Here is a 16,787-nt window from a genome sequence, read left to right on the forward strand (position 1 = left end):
GGAAAAATACTTGGCTGCTCAAATGATTATGTAAATCAAGATAATTAGTCAGGCTCAACTGTCATCAGGTAACGAAAAAAAGGAATACAAGCTTTTACCAAGCTAGATGAAGTGTCTCATGTTTTATATGAAAAATACCTTTGTGTAGTAGAATCTGGAAATTAATTGTTGCTTGTCTCTTACAACAAGAGCACAGCCACCAGCTCACTGGGACTAGAAGCCAGAGAATGTACACCTTTACACAGACCACTTTCATGGGCAAAACAGAAGCAAAGCTGAGCTCTAATTTTGCAAGGGAAAGCAGCAAAAAACCAATTTAATTAGGCAGCAGGTAACAGGAGTGTAGCAGCCTACTACTAAATGCAGGAGTGGTTAACTAAGTCCCTTATCTGGGCTCACAGCCTAATACTGGGCAGCTGAAAGGCCTGACATCACTGAGGTCAACATCAAAGAGTAAGAACAGCTTTTCAAATTGGAGCTGTCAAGAATAAATGGCCATGAATAAATTTTTACAGGGGAACAGAATATATCTAATCATCAGAGGATGAGAGCTCTGGAAAAAGCCATGGGGGCCAGAATCTAACTAAGTTAAGTCTAAAATGAAGACTGATGATGTAGCAGGATGCTTTGCCAGCACGGTGTGAACTTTATATTGCTATGGCTCCTCTTCACGGCTTCTACACTGCCGTGTCTGTTCAAGTAACCTTTCCAAGGGTAAAATTAGCCTCCGTCAAATCAAAGCAGGAGGAATTCACACCTACTGGGTATTTAGTGCAGATGAAAATGATGGAACAATCTGTGTAGTAGCTGCTCCTATTTTTCTAGATGATTACAGAAAATGTACTTAACTGCTACACAGCAATTGACACAGATTTTTTTCTTTTTCATCGTGCTAGCTAAGCACTACTGATATATTCTTTGCTGTACAGTTTCACTGTATCATTAAAAGGGGTCACCCTTATTGATTTCAAATCCCTTACATTCCAAGAACATGAAATAGCTTCATAACTCTAGTATCAGGGTTTCACTATGTTTGAAAATTAATTTTCATTAAAAAAAAACAAGGTATGAATTTTAAACATAATTGTAAATATTCTTGAATAAATCCAAGTGTAGATACTCTTGCTATGGAGTATGACTAAATCCACTTAAAGGTACATTAAGCATGGGAAACTAGCCCAGAGGAACTATTACACACTGAAGTTGTGATTAGAATTACCTTTTTTTCTTATTCCCTGTGTTTTAAATTTCTGGTTTTGTTCATTTCATGGCAATTTCCTCAAATGAACTACTTTTCTTAAAAGCCCAGGAATCACTATACAGGAAAAACATCACTCTCCCATCAGTTTGGTTTGACTACAGTTTAGCACTGCAATGCAGAAGTCAATTAATAGAGATGTTTAATGGGATTTTTTTAAAAAAATATTATGTCATCTCTTACATCCAAAGTAACTTGTTTTTTTCAATTAGAATTTGGTTCCTTTAAGTATCTTTAGTCAAGGAGACAGGAAGTGGATCCTGAGAAATGTTATAATTTAGTTCACGACATCAAGCTCTTTGGGGTTTTCTATCATTCTTATTTCACTGGATCCTTTCCCATTAATACACAGGTGAAAAATAATCAGGATGTTGGATAACTGCACTCATAGAGCACTAGTGTAAACACTTCACCTTCAAAACATATGAGCAAGCCATTTTCCAGAACTATTGGTTTCATATCCTCAACAATGGCTCTGGTATCTTTTTCAGTACAAGTCCCAGATTCAATAATTTGTGTTATTTAATTGTATTTTCTCACATCCTACTGCTGGAAATCAAAATATTAAACTGAGTACCCTCATGTAAACTGAAATTTCTACTGGCAGGATTTAACTTTCAAAGTTAGAATAAACTTTAGTCACAGACATGTTCTTTACTACTGTATTCACTGATGTGATACATCTACATTGACCAATAAAGATTCTCTTAATAAATACCTTAATGCAGATCAAGTGGGTAAAACCTTGTTCTCATAAGTAAACAAAACTAAATTGTGTAAAAAAAATAATTCAGGTCATCAGTCAGATCAGGTCCTGAAACCAGGGTGCAATGCAATTTTAAGTCAGTATTTCAGTACTGTCCTGAGGACAAACTTAATCCATAGAAGCCTGCAGTGTAATAGAATCTGGAAACAGAGAGGTGCTGAAAGACTATAACTATTCTTCCACAAAGAACTATTCTCACAGCAGTGAGGAAATTCCATCTAAAAGGAGATACCTTATCTCAGCAGGGGTGATCATAGAATCACAGAATTTTTAGGGTTGGAAGGGATTTCTGAAGATCATCTGGTTCAGCCTGCCAAGGCAGGGATACCTGGAGCAGGTGACTCAGGAACACATCCAGGTGGGATTGGAATGTTTCCAGAGAGGGAGACTCTGTGAACTCCCTGGGCAGCCTGATCCAGTGCTCTGCCACTCTCAATGGAAAGAAGTTCTTCCTCCTGTTGAGGTGGAACTTCTGGTGTTTTAGCTTATAGCCACTGCTCCTTGTCCTGTTGCTGGAAACCATGGAAAAGAGTCTGGCACCATCCTCTTGGCACCTGTCTTAAAGATGTTTATCTGCATTAATGAGATCCCCTCTCAGTCCTCTCCTCACTAAACAGGCCCAGCTCCTGCAGTCTTTCCTCATAAGAGAGATGCTCCAGACCCCTAATTATCTTTGTGACCTTCCAATGGGCCTGTCCCAGGAGCTCCATGCCTTTCTGGTACTGAGAAGGCCAGAACTGGACACAACATGCCAGATGTGGCTCCACTAGAGTGGAGTAGAGGGGGAGGATCATCTCCTTCAACCTGCTGGCCTCAGTCTTCTCAGGATACCATTGGCCCTCCTGGCCCCGAAGGACACTGCCAGCTCATGATCAGGTTGTCATCCTCCAAGACCCCCAGATCCTTCTCTGCAGAGCTGCTCTCAACTAGGTCAGTCTCCAGCATGTACTGATGATTGGGGTTATTCCTCCCCAGGTGCAGGAACACATATTTCACTTATTTGAACCTCATTAGGTTTCTCTCTGCCCAGTTGTCTAGCCTTTCACAGTCTTGCTGAATGGCAGCACAGCCTTCAGGTCATGCTGCCAAGCTGAGGCTGCCAAGAATTCCATAAGCCTCATGCCACTTTAACAATTTTCCTCATAATCTAAACTTTTCTATTATGAAACAAGTTACTTTGTGTTAGGCTAAGAAAGTGAACAGAGCAGAAGGATTTAAATTTCCTGCCAAATTCAGTCTTACTGTATAATTTATTTATTTATTAAAATGATTTAAAAATAAACATTTTGAAACTTGGTCTACAGTAGATGTGTGAAAGCATGATTTAGCCCAGGCTTGGATGGGAAGCTACATTTCCTGCATGATAAATCACATCAAGCTCTCAGAATGATAGACATATGCTTAATTGATTATTCTTTTGCTTCCTTGGGTTTTAGCTATACTTGACATGTCAAATTTGCAAGCCAGTCAAGATATTAGAACACCTCTTGGGATTCCAATTTATCAAAGCCTGTGCTTAACTCTGAGCAAACAGAAGTATTCTGTTCAAAATCATTGCGGAAATAGGCAGAGAAATTCTGATATTGAGGCCATTTACTATTTCACAGTTTTCCTTCATGCAGCTATCTGCAACAATTAGCTTTACTTGGGACCAGAAAACAATAGGAATTCAGACTGGGACAACAACCTTACTTTTCATCTCACTAACACTATCCATTAAAATTGCCAACTATCAACCATATAAGTCAATGAAATTCAAGAGGGGGATTGGGAAAGGTGGGGAATTATTTTTTTGCTGAAATTAAAAAAAGAAAACAAAACAAAAGGCTTACTTCAGAAACAGTAAAAGCCCCTGCTGAAGTTACAGAAATTAAGCACTCATTCCACAGGCAAAGCAAAAAAAGGCTTCATCAGAAAATTTTAACAGGCATCAAAGAACAGAAAACAGAGAAGATTGAAGACTTGCTGATGAATATGCACAGTTCTATTTACATATAAAGATTAGTGCAAGGGCCTGAACTCAGTCATGCAAAGAAGAGGTAGTATACAAGGTGATGATCTAATCAAGTTCTTACCAGGGCTTCATTATCTTCTGCAATTTCTGATATCGTCTGCAAAATTAAAACTTGCATGTGAGGAAAAACACTTTAAAACATCTGTACTCTATTTACTGCATACAACTCCCCCCATACTTGAGCCATAAAATTCACAGACACACATACAGTAAGAGGAGGTAAATTGCTAACAATTTGCTGTGAAAAGAAACAGTTCAGTAACTGGTAAAGAACACTCCAAATCAATTTGAAATATTTGTTCAGAATACTTGTGTTAATGTCTGTTAGGAAAAAAGCATATCTAGACATTCTAATTTAGTAAAGCATTTGTGTAAAAAGCCTGTGATAAAAAACAATAAAGATTTACACATTAAGCATCTTCTGTCCTCTTTCAACAACATGTAGCCCAGTGCCTGGTGAACTCCTATTTATTTATAGTCTCCACCACTAATACTGATGTCAGAGTTTTTAGCATGGTTGAAAGTTGTGTAGCTAGGATGGTAAATGGTAAAAATGGCACCAAAGATAGATACCGTTTTTCTAAAACACCACTTAAGCATATAAAAAATAAGGGAGCTAGAAAGAAATTAAAAAAAAAAAAAAAAATTACATCCCTTAGTTAACCCCTTCTTGTGCCTCCTAAATCTATTTCACAGTTTTATTCCAGAATCTTGGCTGCAGTTCCACACTGGGCAGACTAGTGTTCAAAAGCACAGCTAAGAGGTCCCTCTTTCCTTCCTGCACCTTCTCCCCGGGTCTTCCCCTTTGCACTTTCCCTCACACCAAGCTTCACAGCAGTGTCATTCAGCTCAAAAGAGCTCTAGGACTACAAGCTCTGCAATCACTGATTCAATTCTCTAATTCTCTCCTGGAACTGGCTACAGATTTGGGGCTTTTTTCCCTTTTGGTAAAGCAGTAATTCCTCCCACTTTTTCCAGAGGAACCAGTCTCAAGGAGGGCAGCTTTTGGGCTAGCTTCTGTAACCATCAGTGGAGAAAACACAGAGAGCATTACAGGAACAGTGGTTTGAAGTCCTCTGCCATCTGTGAGCTGCAATACTCATGCCTGAAGACAGAGCTGGCACAGTTTGCCATGTATCCAAGCGCAGACTGGCTACAGCCTAGCTCAAATCAGAGAAGTGGCAAGATTTTCCCCTTGAATTTCATGGTTCTTTTATGCTACAACATCCATCTGTGTAGCCAGTAATAATGGATAAAAAAAAAACATCCTGATGATCAAACAGCCTTAAAAAGTGGGAGGAAATACCCTCAACATGCTTGTATGAGAAGTAAAATTCAAAATATTTTCTATATAGTAGGAGATCCAAGCTTCAGCAGAATGTTACTCCTGTGCTTCTGCAAACAAAGTGCATCCATGCTGTGGCAGATTCTACTAAACCACCAAGAACAATCACCGCAACAAATGGGTTTTGTCATCTCCCAAATGTGCATGGATCCTTGCAACTTTCTGCAGCATGTCAACAAACCTCATACCACTCTTCCCCGGCCATTTTTTTAAATAGCTGCTTTCTTCCAGGTGCTGACTCTGCCTAAGCAGCAAAACAAACTTGAAATTAGGACTGTGTTTTTCTGATAGAGAAACAAGTGTGGTGCTTGCAAACTGGTAACATTTCAAAGGACAGACTCTGTTTTGATAGAGATTTTTCACAACAGGCTCTAATCAGGAGCATTTTCTCCATGACTGAGACAGGGATTACAGAACAAACATCTAAGTCCTAAACCAAAACATTTAGACAGCAACTCTCATAGCATTTACAGAACTCTTATCCATCCTGGGTTAATCAGCAAGCAGTTGAGGTCAAAAAACGTGAAAAGTAAAAGAAAATATAAACTTAAAATAATGCGCAGCAATAACTGAATTATATGACTTTTCTGGTGTAGCAATACAAAGACAAAATTTTTACTTCAGAGGAAAGATAGCCATTGTGTTAAATCAAACAATTTCCACTGATTTTTGTTGCTTTGGTGTGACTAAAGCAGCAATCAATCTAGGACATCAAATGGTGCAGCAACACATGATTATAGATTGACTTTTACCACTGAAGATGTGGATGAAGGCTGTTCTTTAAAGCAACACATGCTATTTTCATCCATCATTGAACCAGAACATAATAGAGCAGGAACTGGAATGAGCAGAAGCTCCTCTCATATTTACCCACAGACCACACAAAAGTCACCAAGGAGGAGCCAAGCTGATTCTTCCAGCAAGTCAGCCTGGAAATGAACTAAGTACAGTCTGCCACCTCCATCAGCTTTCTCCTTTCTATATATACATTACTGTTGTTTTTTTCCAGAGGGTTGACCCTGTGGTAGCAACCAAACAGCTCTGTAGAATCCTTCTTGGTGAATTACCAAGGTAGGGTCAAAAATGCTGAAAGCCTTGCTGGTCTAGACACTGTAATTAGCTCAATACTTATATTTTATGTCTATATATATCTATATCTATATATCTATATATCTACCTATATATATGTTATATATATTATATTTTATATTTATATATTTCATATATTTTATATTTATATTATATATATATATATATATAGATAGAGATAGATAGATAGATAGATAGACAGATAGATAGATTTTTTTAAATTTTTTTTTTTAAGAAATCATCCCTCAATTGCACTTGCACAGATAGGAACAAAACCATGGCCAAAAAGCAAACGTTATAAGGGCAAATTAAATAGCAATTGTGAAAGGCTGGGATTATATAGTGGTGAAAGACAAAACCAGCAGGTTTTACAGGGGCAGGAATCTCAAAATAGATGCCAACATAACACAAAATAACATGAATGAAAAGTTACCAGGTTAGACATTTTTCTACCATAACATGTTCCCTGTCTGGCCTCAAAGGAACTTTGTAACTTTGTGATATACTTCCAAAATGAATCTCAAGGAGCAGCAGTGAGTTCTCCTTGGACTTTCTCAAGCACACAGATTTACTACTTGCTCAAATACTGCAGGTTGCACCTTGAGCAGTTTCCAACAGAGACCAACTTAGCAGGGACCGGACTAGATGAACTCCTATCTGCTCATGTGCCTAAAATGGTAAAGGTACCCCAAACCTAAACCCCAGCTGGAGTAACCCACAGTGCACAGGAAGCATTTATCTGAACTGGGGTAAAAAACTAAAATGTCCCATTGTGGAAGCCAGTGTGGAGCCACTGCAGCTAATGATACCAAGACTTAAAGCAGTCACACCACTTCAGCACAATAATTGTTTCTGAGCCTGCACTGTTTGAACATGAGCAGCATTGTGTAAGAGTACCATTGAGGATAAAATCTTTTCATGCATTATGACCCCAAAGAGGGCCACTGTTAACAAAGGTGGAAGATGTCCACAAAAACTTCCTCCTCTACAGAAGCACTGATAGGATGATGGATGAATGACCTGCCAGCCACTTTAAAGCATCATTATCGTTATTGCTTTTCAGGCAAACCCAAGGATAATGCATATTCTAGATAACAGGCAGTGTTTAGGAATAAGATAAGAAAAATCCAAGAGTATAAATTTCTGGCTTCTGTCTGTAATGGGTGTGGCTATCACAAGAATATGAAATCTGGGAAATGTTTTTACCTGGAATAATCTACAAAATTACTATTAAGTTACACAGCAGCCCTCAGGCTCCTCACAACCACCACAGCATCCCACAGCTATACACACTCCAATACACAAAAACATCCTGGAAAGTTGCAGAAGTGGAGATTTTAAGCTCTTCCCCTTATTTTCCTTGGTTTTTCAGATACTACAGTTTTCTTTGGAGTTAACAAAAAACAAAAAATTCGTTCTGCCCACCTTCATACTCTGGAGAATATTTGGAAATATATATCCACTGCTGGAGTTGCTCTTCTTATAACATTTTACAAAAGAGGTTGCCAAACAAAACCCAGTAAAACTGTCTCCTCTCCTCATCCCTGTTTCTGTCAACAGGGTGTTGATATCATCATTTAAAAGGGGTCATTTAAATGCTAATATTCTCAAACACAGGCAAAGTAAAAAAAAACAACCCTGGAGAAGTAGTGTTTAGGATGGGGGGACCAGCACCTCTCCCTCTCTTCCCTCCAAAATGTGATCTTTGACAATTCCACCTTCAGATGACCTTGAGATTGGCTCAGTCGGTTAAAGCACAGTGTTAATAACACCGAGGCTGTGGGTTCCATCCCTGTAGGGGCCATTCACTCAAGAGTTGGACTCGGTGATCCTTCTGGGTCCCAAGTGAGACGATTTTATCTAAAGCCTACAGTGTGTGCTTTGCATATGTAAAAGATGTAAGGAAAATTGTACTTGTGTGTGGTGAGAGGGAGGGTGTAATCCAAGCCTGAAGACTGATGGGGAAACCAACAAAAAAAAGCAACTCCAGAAAAAAAAATTCTACTCCACCTTCTTTCTTTATGGAAACTGCACTGAAAGATGGAGCTGCAGCCTTTTTTAATTCTCCTGCCATTACCATCTCCACAGTGGTATAGTAGGATTACCTGATTTTATGTACTCTTTTGGATTTCTGCCTCATAGACAATAGTCACCCTCTCCCGACATTACAGAAGCACTAAAAAATGAAGATTGTGTAAAACCCGTTGGAAAAGAATTGATTTTGGCAGCAATGTCAGATTAAGTAATCTATGCTTCCAGGTGAAGCTTCACCGGAGTAGTTGAGCCTGTTTAAAACCCTGTGCTGTCAAAAATACAAATTAATTTCCTCCCTCCATTGGCTGGCTGAGTTTCTGACAGTTTAGCAAATTGAATTGCATCATGGAGGAGTCAAATAAACTTTGGAGCTGAACAAGAGAGGGAGCAGGTAGTACACAGCCAGTAGCCAGGAAGGGTGTAAAAGGACTACTTTATATAGTGGCCAAAGCCAACTAGCTTGGTACTGTTCCTATCTTCTGATAATTCATTTTCCATTTATCTAGCGCGTTGCACAACAGTTTTCTGGGTCAATGAGCTCAAAGAGGGAAGTAAACTGGGTTAAGGAATGTTGTATTAAAAGTAGCCTCTACTGTCACTTTTCATAACCTACACCAGTTTTCCAGTCCAGCATGCTAGAAACAGTACTGGTATAATTCCCCAGATGAAGCAGGACAGGAACAAGTTACTGTGAGCAGGGGCAGCTTAAAAGTTTTGACAGCACTGCTGAAATACTCATCAGACTAGGATGGAAAAAACCACCAGCAGGTATTTGAGCAACTGTCCCAAAAATTGTGCTAAAGTCGGAATAACTCCAAACCGATCTGTCTTCAGTTTTCCACCGGGCTGGTATAAAGCATTATCTCTGTAAGAGAAGCCAAGAGCTAGAATTTCACTGAACAATGCAACTTGTCCTTAAACCATGCACAATTGATCTCTCAGAGACTTCCAGCTGTACAGCAGCCAGCTCTGCAACTGCATGTGCTCAATAGAAGGCTCCTCTTAGTCAAGACACAAAACCCATACAAATATACATTTATTTAGAAGCTATCATTTCCAATAGGAAGATGGCAAAATTTTACAACTATCATAATTAAAAGCAACGTGTTTTTTTCCTCCAATCTTCATAATAAGCAATTGCAGCTCTTATAATTAAAACCAGGCTATCTGCTACCTTGTCCTAGCAGCATCAATTAGCATGTTCCTGTGTTCCATGCATGGCTGTATGACAATAAAGCTGCTCAGCACAGGCTCGTTGATGAAGCAGATGTCTGAAGATCAATCTTCTCAACAGCAGCAGAAACAATTCTGTTCTGGTTACTGTCAAGACAGCTAGGCTTAGCATAATCTCTCTCTCTTTTTTTTTTTTTTTTTTTTTGGCAGAAACTGTGTGTTATTTCATCCAAATGACCAGTCATAGAGATCAGGACAATGCCAATTAAAAAAATGCTGAAAATTGTTCATAGACCATCCTCCTTTCCCTCCCAGTCATGAGATCACCCTTATTATTATTACTAGTAATAAAAAATATATAGATTCCTTTTATCAACTCTTTGGTCTTTCAATATTTACAGTGTGTGAATTACGTTTTCCTTTTCCATTATGAGGGATTTTTTTCCTTCTAAGTGAGGCTGAGAGTCTGTTCCAGTCGCACAACTATTCTGGTACATCAAGAAAGAAACCCCATGACTTTTAACAGTCCTCTGCTACATCAGGACTGCCTGTACAGACATGGTTTTCTGAAACACTAGTTCTAGTCTCGACTGTGGAATACAGCTCTGAGTGAGAGAACTATGTTATCACACTTGGGGTAGCAAGAAGACATGATTCCTTCTTCCACCTTGGCTCCTGCACATATTTTTTATCAGTCATCAGGATATCTAAGACTCCACAGCAATGCTCACTTTCTGCCCCATTTAAGGGTGCTGCACTCTGAGGGGTGAGCAGAAGCAGCACACCCTTACACTTCCCCTTTAGACAGTCTGTACACCCAAGCAGATGGACTGCACAGTCAGCTCCTCTTAACTAGGCACTGGACTGGCTTCTGAGAAAAAAGTTTAACATTAGGAGTTCTGTGGAAATCATTTTCTGAAAGTCTCAGCAGAGAAAACTCTATGTGCACACATCTACCTCACTCTTTGGTAATACAAAAATGCACAGTCTGAGGAATGATTGGACATAATGGATAATTATAGAACGGAACCAGCATTTCCTTGTACTTTATGACTTGTCTTGCAGTCTTTTCTATAATTTATAAGTCATCCAAACCACAAAAACAAACATAAAACTATTTTTTTTTTATCTTTTTCATTTAATAAGACTGGTAGCAATGCTGTGGAAGGAAGAATGTGCCTGAAGGAAAAACAAGATAAGCCATCTGAATGAACAAGATCAAGATACATGTGGACAGTTTCTGAGATGTTGCATTTCTGCTGATATAAATATATTCATATTGGCAAGATGCACTCTCAGCTTCACTAGGGCCCATGCACCCTACCACCAAGCCCTATAACTTTGTGCTTGCACACACCATGCCCACTGTTCTCTATCCTCTAATGCATTTCTTCAATATTCAGCAGTATAAAATATGGAAAGCTAACTAAGAAACACTGTTATTTCCTGTCAGTTTTTTATATTACCACTTCTTTTCATCACCTGAGAAATGAAACAGAAGTAACTAGAAACCCAGAGATTTACATTCTCTTACTCTGGTCACTGTACTTTAATAATCATCAGCTGCACTGAAATAATGACTAAGTAGCACAATAAACAAAGCCAACTATAAATAAAACATAGGCCTCTTCCTCTGTGAAAGTTATATAAAAAGATGCAGTCTTGTTTTCCAGACGCTAACCAGTAAAACTTAATTACACACTCAAATTATAACTTAAGAGCTGCCTCTAACATGAAACCCATGTGCAAAGAAAACCTCAGAGCAACTTTGCACTGAGCACGATGGCACTTCTAATGAGCACTGCCTGGCCCTTTGGGGAAAATAGAGAATAAAGCTTGAATTAACAAAATTCATGGATTTCTAGCTCAGCTGCAGCACACCGTGAACAGAGGCACCACTCAGCCTGGGCTTACAGATGTAGGGCTGTTCCCAGCTGCATCAACCCAGGGGCAGCTGGCACAGCACACAGAGGGGATCCCTGCAGAACACCAGCAGCCATCCCATAGGGAACGTCCCATGCCTGCTCAGTGACACACCTAGGCCAATATAATGGTCTGCTGCCACAAAAAAAAAGGTTCTTTTCTGCCATGTCCACTCACGACCAGTTCCTCTCTTGTTTCTTCAAGTCCCTAACTGAAAAGAAAACTAATTTCAGAGAGGTTGTTTTCGAACATAACATGTACTTTGCAATAAGTTAACAGGCTGGATCAGCTTTGTGAAGGACACAGACACTGGAACCAACTCCTGGAACCAGCTCCTGGGAAAAAAAAAAAAAGCAGGACTGGGCTGAAGAACAGGGGTTAACACAAGAAATGGAAGAAGGAGGCAGGGAGCTGGATAATCTCTCAGCACACCAAGGTTAGGTTTGTCTCAGCTGTATGGGTAGCTCATAGCCCCATTCCAACAAGGCTGTCTGTACAGGAGTAGCACCAAAGTGGCTAACTCCACAGTGAAGACATGCCTTAAATGCATCTTTATAAAATACATTGTCTTCTAAAACTGGGCTATGAAAGAAGTTTCTGCCCTGCTCAGAAATTTCTGGCTCCTCATTCCTCCTCTAATACCTGCCCCCCGCCCTTTATAATGCTAGTGTAATTGTGTAGGTTCACCTATGGGAGCAGAGAAAAGCTTTATGTTCTGAAGCATTTTGGTGACCTTGTCAGCCACACAGCCCACAAGGCCACCTTGCTGAGGGTGCTGAGCCCAGGTTGGGAGCAATTGCAAGGAGGCCTTCCATTTGATTTATCTGTCCAGTGAGCATCTTATATGGGACCTCTTATTAACAGTAGTGCAGAGAGTCTAAGCAAAAACAAGAACAGACCATAAGAGGACAAGTGACTGACTCCAGCTGCCTTTCTTTGACAGCCTAGGGCACTGAATTTAAAAAAAGTTTCTTTTCTTTTTTTTGAGGAGGCAGTTTGTCTTTTTGTTTAGTGTGCTGACACAGCAGTGAGTGACAGACCCTGATGTGAGGGAACAGATTCAGTACCTTGAAGTGAGATGAGAAAGGAAAGCAGAAGCACCGTGGCAGGCTTAGGCTGCTGTGCCTGTGTGTGTTTGCTCCTTTCATCAAATCTCAAGTTCTGTTAAATATGCACTCATCAGCCAGCGAAGCACAGTATAAAAGCAGAAGGGAATGTACAGCACAGCACAGATGTCCTTGCTTTACTACTCCCTTTTCAAAACCAGACTTGGAAAAACCTGACCTGCTGACACCCTCAGGAGCTGCAGAATGTCTAGGCTGCTGAACATGAAAGACTGCAGTGAGTACCAAGAGCTCATCAACACGTGAAGCTTCTGGAAACTCTTAAAGTCTGAGTCTTTGTCCAATGCCCAAACTCAAGAGTATTTCTCCCCACAGACAGAAACACTGATAAATACATTAGGCAGGTAGATCAATCAATTCATGTTTAATGACACATTGCATCGTCTAAAAAGAAAAATTTTAAATCCCTCAAAATGCAGCCACTTACAAAAAAACCCCAAAATAATTAAAAAAAAAAAAAAAAGGCAGTAAACTCTGCTCATATGTCCAGTTTACAAGCCTGCTGTGTGGTTTGAAAACTTATACCTTTGGTCAGGATTTATTACAGGGTATAATTTGCTAGGCAGTTCTTTCAACAGTGGTATTGCCTTTAGTAATTTCCCTCCCAGATAGTTATTTTTAATCCAGACCTGTCTGCTACAGCTTGGCTCATCCCACAGCTAGAAAACAGCAGTACAAACACATCTGAAGGGTGAAGAGGGCATTTGCTCTAGTCTTAATGCAGTTAAAAGAAAAGGTCATAAAAAAGTGAATTTTCCCTGTCTGTTTCAAAGGAAAATAAAATGCTTTACTTTAAATACCTTCTGCAGTGCAGTAAGTCAAACTATTAAACCTAAATAGCGTCACAGAAAAATAAACCACAAGGGTTGTGACTCTTAATTTTCCTGTGTTCTGATCTTCACAGGCATATGTGAGCCTGCCCATTTAGAATACTTTTCATTAGTACAGAAACTGCTTACATGTGTTTATATCAACTTAAACTTGTCTTTGCTTTTAAACTTAATTTGAACCATAAACAACAAATACCACATGAATAAAAAACAAGTTGACAAATTTGGTAACTAGAAGCATTATTTTTTTTCAAAGTGGCTTAATAGGTGATGTGTGCCACAGATTGCATCACTGCAAAAAATAAGACTATAGCCCCAAAATGCTGAAGATTAAACCATGAGCTTTTGGAAATTGAGTATGTAGCTGTAGTTAGACAATAATCCTATAAGCCATTAACCACACAATGGGCAGGGATCACGGAGAGACTGTTTTTACACTGCCCAATCGATAGACTACTGGATTCCAAAAAGTAGTTAATTTTTCTTTGGAAAATGCACAGTATATCTTGTACAAGACCCTCAGAGACCATTTGTGTTGCATTTCAAAAACCACTTAATACTTTTGCTTTTCTTTTTTTAGTTTTCCTAACACTACTTCTTTGAATCCAAGGGACCACGAGCACATTTGTGAGGGGATTTGAACTGATTTAGGTTTTCTTTCTCTCAGGAGATGGTGTGACTTCTTCCTGTGTAGTAGAGTTTGACACTGAGTGCAAATGTCTCACTTGAAGTCAAATGCTTACTGCTAGAGCATAATTTAATAGCGCAAGAATCCAGTTGCTACTTTTCTGCTGCACCCTCCACATAAAGCTGATGGACACTCTCTCAGGACTTTGGTCCTGAATTTCACCAATGATGAAATTTAGTAAGGTGCTCTGGTAAAGAGTGAGTGTATTTTTAGAGGTCAGCTTTCAATTTCATGTAAAAAAAAAACCAAACAACTGGTATTAGAAAAACCCCATTCAGAATCAAAACAATAAAAAATGGAAATAAAGTAAAGCGTTTTTTACATTTGGGTTTTACCACACACATTCTCAGCAACGTGACATTTAAAACATAGTTTTTAGGTGATATCACTTAAATATCAGCCTTTAAATATACTTTCAATGGCTTCTTGATATTCCAATGAATAGAGAAAAGAAACTAAGACCCCAGTCTCCCCAAACTTTATGGCACAGGTGGTTCTTGTGACTTCCTACTTTGCTCATCCCCAGTCCCGACCAGTCCATTGTTAGGGGAAATTAAGAAAATGGTATCTTATTGATAATTAATACACTATCCTAGCAGCCTAGACCTCTTGAGATATTTAATTTCTCAACTCAGAGAGCATGAAATCACCCCACACAGAAGGAATGCCAGAGTTTAAGCAGAATACTTACTCTGTGCCACTTTCAACCATTTGCGTTAGGAGGGAAATGCCATCCAGGTTTATAAATTCTTGGGCAAATGTAACATCCCGTGAGTAGTTGGCTAAGTCTTTCAGTGCTTCTAATTTTGCATCCATACTAGAAGACTGGATCCTCTCATGGAGCTGCTGTGCATTTTGAGCCTAAGAGAGAAACATAACACAGAAAACAAAAGCAACCAAACAGCTTTCGTTACCATGAAAATTATGAGTAAAATGTCAGTGTAAGCAGGAACAATGGCCATGTTTAATATTAATGATAATAATTCCATACTCAGAAAAGATTAGGTAGCTCAAACACAAATTACTTTTGTAAAAGTATATTACTCATGTATCACTCCATTATTACCTATAATTATTTTGACTCTTGCAGAATCATTAGCTGAGCAATGGATAGATGTCCCATTGTCCCAGGCAAAATGTAAGCCTTACAGAAGACAGCCTTTGGTTTGAAGATCTTGTATGTCACATCAATAAAGGAGAAATGAAAATAAAACAAACTGCATCAGACAATCTCAGTAAAATAATAGTGGCACTTCTTTTCCTGTCAACGCTTATTCAGGTTACACACTTCTCATCACCTTAAGCAACAAAGACCACATACCATCCTAACCATGTTACATCAAGAGGGACCAACTTCAGACCTTCTGGTCCTTCCTCCCCATCATCTTTTGTTCACAGTCAGCTCAAACACTCACATACCCTCTTAACAAGGAGTGTAAAATAATTACTCCCCACACAATACTATGATATTATCTATCATACATCTTTTTGCATGTTCAATATCCTCATGTTATGCTATTCTGGCCATTAATGTTTCAAATAGAGGATGAGTCAGTGAAATTCAAAATGGACGCTGATGATAAAAAGCTAAAGAAATACTTAAATAATGCATATTAAACTGCTTCTCTCTTTAGCCATACAAATACTTTAAAATACATCTCACGTTTTCAATTTGATGCTTTCACTTACCTGAACAGAATACCCAAAAAGCTTCAGTTCATAGCTAGCTAGGTGATAATTTTTCTTAGAAAAATAATCCTCCTCCCTACATATAGAGATATTTGCAAAATTATGTTTCTTAAAATTAATTTCTTACCTGCACCCAAGGAAAGGTGAATGAGAGGTTATGTGTCATTAGGGAAACAAATTAAATGTAAATTCTATTGAGAGTTATTTTCTCTGAGATGTTTATTCTTTCTCAGCTGGAGAAGAAATACAGAAGAAAGGGCTCTGCAGACAATTCCTGTTCTGTTCAAGTAATGAATGTACTCTTCACAGAGATGGTCATCTCTGAAGATCAAGATTCTGAGAAAGCAGTCATTTTTAGTGTAAGTGAACATTTAAACAAGAAGCCCAGAAAAATAACCAGCACAGTGTTGTTTCAGATACAGCTACCTAGTTGCATAAAAACTTTGATTGCTTCAGAAACATGAATAAATTAAATGTCCCAATCTCCTCCAATATCAGCAAGGTTTGTTACTTCTTGTTTTTAGGGTGGTGGTGGTAAATGCATGATCTCCAGTCAGCATTTGAGAGAACAAATGTAGTAAGGAGAGTGTATGTGGCAGAAATGCCCTCTAGTTAGTGTTGCTGTGGTTAACATAGTATTGAAAAGAAATGGAATATCGTTAGAACTGAGCTTTTTTTATGCTTTAAGTATAGGGTTACACAGCTATAGCAGTTCCATTACCTATAAAAAGGCATAATCCTGTCATCCAAAAGATCTTTCTGCCACTGAAGGTTACCTACTCTATCAATGTATTTGAGTTGTAATGGGGAAACAATGGTTTATACAGTCTCTCTGTGAAGGCAATGGCTGTCCA

General features: G+C 38.9%; 1 protein-coding gene across 5 annotated transcripts in view; it reads right to left on the minus strand.

The window, feature by feature from the left end:
- Positions 1-16,787, minus strand: part of ELMO1 (engulfment and cell motility 1) — a 301,131-nt gene that overhangs the window by 200,486 nt on the left and 83,858 nt on the right. For all 5 annotated transcript variants that reach the window (XM_058832447.1, XM_058832448.1, XM_058832449.1 and 2 more), the window contains 2 exons: positions 14,936-15,105; positions 4,100-4,135 (listed from right to left, as the gene is read on the minus strand). In XM_058832447.1, the coding sequence (XP_058688430.1) occupies positions 4,100-4,135; positions 14,936-15,105 (206 nt within the window). The remainder of the gene's footprint in view (positions 1-4,099; positions 4,136-14,935; positions 15,106-16,787) is intronic.

The sequence above is a fragment of the Poecile atricapillus genome, chromosome 2 (genome assembly GCF_030490865.1).
Source record: "Poecile atricapillus isolate bPoeAtr1 chromosome 2, bPoeAtr1.hap1, whole genome shotgun sequence".
Classification (NCBI taxonomy): Eukaryota; Metazoa; Chordata; class Aves; order Passeriformes; family Paridae; genus Poecile; species Poecile atricapillus.